This window comes from Acinonyx jubatus, chromosome A2, assembly GCF_027475565.1.
Source record: "Acinonyx jubatus isolate Ajub_Pintada_27869175 chromosome A2, VMU_Ajub_asm_v1.0, whole genome shotgun sequence".
Taxonomy (NCBI): Eukaryota; Metazoa; Chordata; class Mammalia; order Carnivora; family Felidae; genus Acinonyx; species Acinonyx jubatus.
In genome coordinates this window covers 92,117,908-92,123,429 of record NC_069383.1, presented here as the reverse complement: position 1 = coordinate 92,123,429, position 5,522 = coordinate 92,117,908, and the positions used below count along the sequence as shown (strand labels likewise).

The window sequence follows — 5,522 nt, the reverse complement described above, 5'->3', positions numbered from 1 at the left end:
TTTGTCTCCAGCCAGACCCGGCTGTCATCCCACCTGATTCCTCTTAGGCATGCAGCCTCGAAAGAGACACTGAGCAGAAACAAATTAGTGCTGTGCTCCATAGTCCATGTCAAATCAAGGATTGCTATTATTAGTGGTGTTTTTATTGCACCAAAGCTCTTCCGTATTCTCAGCACCCTGACCGTTGGGGGTTCCTCTCCCCATTTTGTGGTCAGACCTGTCCCTGCCCTCTGGCTCCACCCTCCAGCTTCTTTCTCTCTGTCTCTCACCAGCAGGTGCCTCAGGGATGCAGAGCTCAGACACTAACCTGCCCTCTGCCACCCACCTAATCAGTCTCCTTCCAGCAGGTGCAGCTGGGAGGTCACCCTGGGCTTCTCTCCACCAGCGGGGAAGCAGAACCATGCGGGGTCCCCTCGCCTTCCTGTGCGCCCTCCTGTTTCCCGGTAAGTCCTGACTCCCTCCCCGGTGCGGGTGCGTGGGGTGCCCTGAGGCTCTTATCCTTCCCTGTCTCACCGCTGTCCCCCCTCGCAGGTGGCGTGGCAGCGATCAGTGTGGAGCAGCCAGCCGTGGTGGTGGCACGTGCAGGCAGCTGGGCCACGCTGCCCTGCAAAACCAGCACCTCGGTCAGCTACATCCACTGGTATCGCCACCAGGAGGGTACAGCCCCCAAGAGGATCCTCATGCTGGATATGTCCAGCTCATATGTGACCAGAGATGGTGTCTTGACAGCAGACAAGGTCCACGCCAAGAAAGGCAAGGATAGCACAAGCTCTAACCTGTTGCTGCTGAAGCTGGCGAAGAGCGATGAGGGCGTGTATTACTGTGCTGTTTGGGAAGATCAGAGCACAGCCTTACAGGAAGCTCAGGTCCTTGAGCAAAAAGTCCCCAACTCCCAGGGTGCTCCAGTCCTGGACTTTCCATGGGTGCTGGGTCCCTGGGGTTTCCTGGGTCAACCGACAGTACCCTGGACACTGGAGGACACCCCCCTCCGTGGGTCCACTGCACATGACCCAGGAGGCTAAGGAGCCCCAGCTCACAGGCTGGTGCAGACCCAGGGGGCTGTCCCGTCTGGAGGCACTTTTCTAAAGATCGTCCAGGGTGAGCTTCTGAAGCCTCTGGAGCAGGATCTGAGCTGCTCTAGGCAGCAGCCACGAGCACCAGGCACCAGCCCCATGTGGCTACTGAGCACTTGAAATGTAGCCACTGCACTAATCCATGCCGCCATGGGCTGCTTGTGTAGCATATTCTGGAGACTATAAAAGAAGATGAACTATATCCTTAAAAATTTCTATATTAACTGCACACTGAAATCACACTGAAATACTATTTTGGATATCATTCACTAAATAAAATTTGTGCTAGAATTATTTCTTTAACTTTGTTACTTATTTATTTAACCTTGTTTTTAACGCAGCATTTAGGGAATTTTTAATTTGTGTCTCAAATTGTGTCTAACACTTACTTCTATTGGACAGAGCTGTGCCAGACTGACGATTCAAGAATCTGACCATCTCCAATGAAGAATGTGGGAATAAAATATCGTGCAAATAATTTCAAGGCCGAGAGACTCTCTGGGGATTCCGCACAAAATGGGTGCAAACCGAGACTGGAAGGCAGCTCCTGACTCCAGTTTCTAAGTTGCCACCTCACCCACTGCTGGTTCCTGTGCAGAGAGAGAGAGATTCCTTGATCAGAAGCCCAGGAAACAGTGTGGCTGACTTCGCAGCACCCTCACGCATGCCTGGCGCTCACTCTCCTGCAGGGGAAATGATCCTCAGGGCAGGTGCATGCATCGGCCCTGGACGAGACCCCGGGCCCTCCGCCTTCCCCTTCTCCTTGAAAGTGACTCCATATGGGATTTGGGGACCAGCTTCCCTGGACCTCTGTTCTCTCCTCTGTAAAGTGAGGAGGTTTAACTGCTACAATGTGTGACTGATTTTTGTATTAAAGCAAAATTATACCAAAAATATATCACTATGTTCACTAACTTCTTATAAAGTTAGTCAACTTCTTGACCAAAAGAAAAAAAAAGAAAAAGAAATAAAAATGAAAGAAGAGAAATTAAAGAAAAGAAAAGCTATATTACTAATTCCCTAGCCATAAACAGGAGAGGCCCTGCTGTGTGGAGGGAAGATAAAACTCTCTGAGGAGGTCTAAGCTGAATTAAATACATTTTCAATTGAAAATTCCAACTTTATGTACAACTTAATAGCATTGGCAAAAATAATTAATGAAAGGGAAGTCTAAATGATCGGAAGTAAATTGGTTTCTCGGATTTGCTAAATCTTCCTCCATCTTGATGAGCTTCTGTTTGTGTGGATGATTTATATTTAAGACATGCCTGCCTGTGAAGGAGCCCAAACAACATCTGGACCCTCTACTGAAGTCCCGGGTCAAGGTTAAGGCCTCCAGCAAGTGCAGGAAGTGTGTGAGGGGGGGAGGGTTTAGGGGGCAGAAAGTCACCTTCCCTCCTTCTTGGGGGTGGTCCCCTCATTTGTCATCACCATTTCCTAATACAACCCAACCCTCTCGTCTTGCTGCACCTTCTCAGTGCCTGACTCCACAGAGGGGTGACTCTGAGATCTGATTATTATGGTTTAGTTAGAGAGAAGTGAGATAAATATGAAGACACTCTCATGAGAAGTGATCCCAAGTCCATGTCAATCTCAGTTTTCCACGTGGATCCATTGTGCTTTTGATGTACAGCCTGAGAGGACAGTGGCCTTGTACAGGGAGGAAACACCTCCTTTGTGGAGGAAGAAACAAGTCTATGTTTGGAGTCATTTCCTCCTCCTGCCCTTCTCCTTTTGGCTAAGGTGAGCTTCACCCAGGACACTTTGACCACACATAGTAAAGGCCAACCAGCTCTGCCTTACGTAAAGATTTTTCATTACAAGGTTGTTTCAAGGCTGATTCATGAAAATACTAAAAATGTCTTATTGGAGTATATAGGACTGAGTATAGTAGGGCCTCTATCTCTGTTGAAGTGAGATTCATATTTTGAATATACTGATGGGCTCGCATTACCTCAAGGGTAAAGGACTTTGCATAGATGGCTGCTTGAAAAATCCTGATGATTTGTGCTCAACTCATTCGTTTCATTCCTGAGGTGGGTGAGACACAATGCTTTTGAATAATAGAAGCAACATTATAATTTCAAATTAATGCTGAATAAAGTCCAAGAACACCTCAAAAATCACAATTTTCCTACTTACAATATCCAATACCAACTGCTCACACCCACCAGTACTGTGGCAAAGTCATGTCTGTTACCTCAGAGTCATCTCCTAGAAATCACACTTCTAAAGATTTCTAGCACACTTGGAAATCTATGTTGAGTGTGTTTTTCTGAGGGCTCTTTATGTTTCACCCCCCAGAATGGGTTCTGGGACGCAGCCTCGGAGAGAAGAAAGGGCACAACATTGGAGGGGTCACTTCTAAACACTGGGATCAGGATAGTTTTTACTACGTCACTTCCACCCTAATTAGTCTGTAGCAAACTTGCATTGCTTTTGAATTTTATTTTAAGATGTATTTTTGACAACAATTCACATGTTACTTAATATTAAAAATCTTACATATTACTGAGCACGTAGACAGAACATGTGACATCCGATGGTTAGAAAGGCCTGAAACGGGCTGTGTCATGATCATTTTTGACCCCTCTTCTCGAACAACAACTTTTGCCTCTGTTACAAAACAAAATCCGGTTTTCTTTTCGGATCCCCACTGACTCCATCTGCCTACTTAGACCAGGTCCGTTCTTGGAGAATCGGAGTAGGTACTTGGTCTGAGTGTGTCTTTTCCCCCGTGGAGGACAGACACCAAGTACAACAGACAGTGGCACAAATAGTCTTCTCATTAACGCTGTGCTGTAACTTCTTTGGTTTCCTTATGTCACTTTTGTCCAGACGCAGAGGCAGGAGTGAGATGGTCCCAGCAGAAGCACACACACTGTCGCACACAACCCTGGTTTCCTTCAGCAACGTTCTTGGGCACTTTTACTGCCTGAAACACGATCTCCTAGCCTTCTTGGAAGGTTGCTAGAAAATTGCCCTCACGTGTTCTTCATCTGGAGACTGAGAAGAAGATAGACTTTCAAGTAGGACTCCGTGTGTCTCCACTTTGGGGGTACAGATTTCTCTCCCAGTAACAGGACAAGGGTGGATGCTGTGGGGTACTGAGTGTGGATTCTGTGAAACCTGTTTCCTCCCCAAGATCAACACGCCATATTTCTCCCCCCCTGCTCTGTGCCCCAGTCCCCAGGGATTATGCTAATGGGCATCTTTGCTCTGATATGCATTGACTGTTGGTCAATGGAAGTTGAAGTTCAAAGAAGCATCACCATGTCCCCTGAGAGAAGCAGTTTTTTTGGGCATTAGATGGACGTCCAAGCCTTTGGATATAGGGTCCTGGGAGAGAAGAAATAAATGCCTCCCGTGGGTTAATTGGTATAAAAGGGAATGGCCACTTCCACTCGCACCTGTGTTTTCCTGAGCATAACCCTCTGTCTCTGGTGTAGATGGCACTATGTGTTGGCCCCTGCGAGGATGCAGACCCCCTTCAGGGAGGGATCCCTGAGCTCACTCTGCTCCCAACTCCCAGCCTTCTCCTGATGCTTCCACTGACTGATTCCAAACAACAACCAGAGAATAAGGAAACCCACCCATGCAGTCCATGAGGGTCCACCTCGTAATGCCCAGGGCAAGGTAAAGAGAGGCGGATAGTCCATTTGGACTGGAGCAAAAGAATGAAATCAAGCAGACAGTCAGATAAGTGGGTTATATTTGCCTCCAAGTAAATAACACAAGTTGGAGACTCAGGAGAGTTTAGTTCCTTTCATTTCACTTTCCGCAAAACCACCAAGGTCCCATCTCTAACAGAACAGGATGTGCTTTTCTAGTTGATGAACGTAGCAGAGAGAAGCATGTAGATTATTTGTAATGCTGTCGTTCTTCAGTTAGATCAGGGATTCCAGGTATTTGTCGAGTTATGAAGTAAATCGTCATCACCTAAGTAGAACATAATTAATAACTTACAGAGATATCTGTGTAGATAAATGATTACAGTGCTTTTTGACACAATATTATGATGAATCCAAGTCTGTGTTCTTGACGTCCTTTAATAGAATAATCAATTGTACAGCAGTGAAACCATCCCAAATCTTATTAAAAGAGACCAGAGAATTGTCTTCCACCTTCACAATGTCAACTACAACCCAGCCTCTCACCTTTGTTATAATTGATCTATCTTTTCTGTCCTTCCTTACTTTACCTTCTTGCCACCTTTAAGTCGCCATTGACTCTTTCAATCACAAACTGGTCATTCCTATGTATAGCAGTTCTGCTGCCTTTATTTTCTTTTAACTTCTAAATTGAAGTTACAGAGTGATTACCCAAACTCTGCAGTTATATTCTGAAAGTGGCAGAATTAGCGTTTGTAGCCCACGGGTCAACAGATTTCTTTGATTGCTTTTCATTGCTCGGCCAAGAAAAAGAATTAGGTTCTTTCTGAAAATTAAT

The 5,522-nt window shown here is 46.1% G+C and overlaps 1 gene segment (V, D, J or C); it reads left to right on the top strand.

Annotated features, from left to right (window-relative positions):
- The first annotated feature begins 241 nt into the window (after positions 1-241).
- LOC106974418 (T cell receptor gamma variable 4-like) lies at positions 242-3,131 on the top strand. The segment is given in 3 exon segments: positions 242-443; positions 532-866; positions 1,476-3,131. Coding segments are annotated over 3 exon segments (537 nt in total).
- The last annotated feature ends 2,391 nt before the right edge of the window (positions 3,132-5,522 follow it).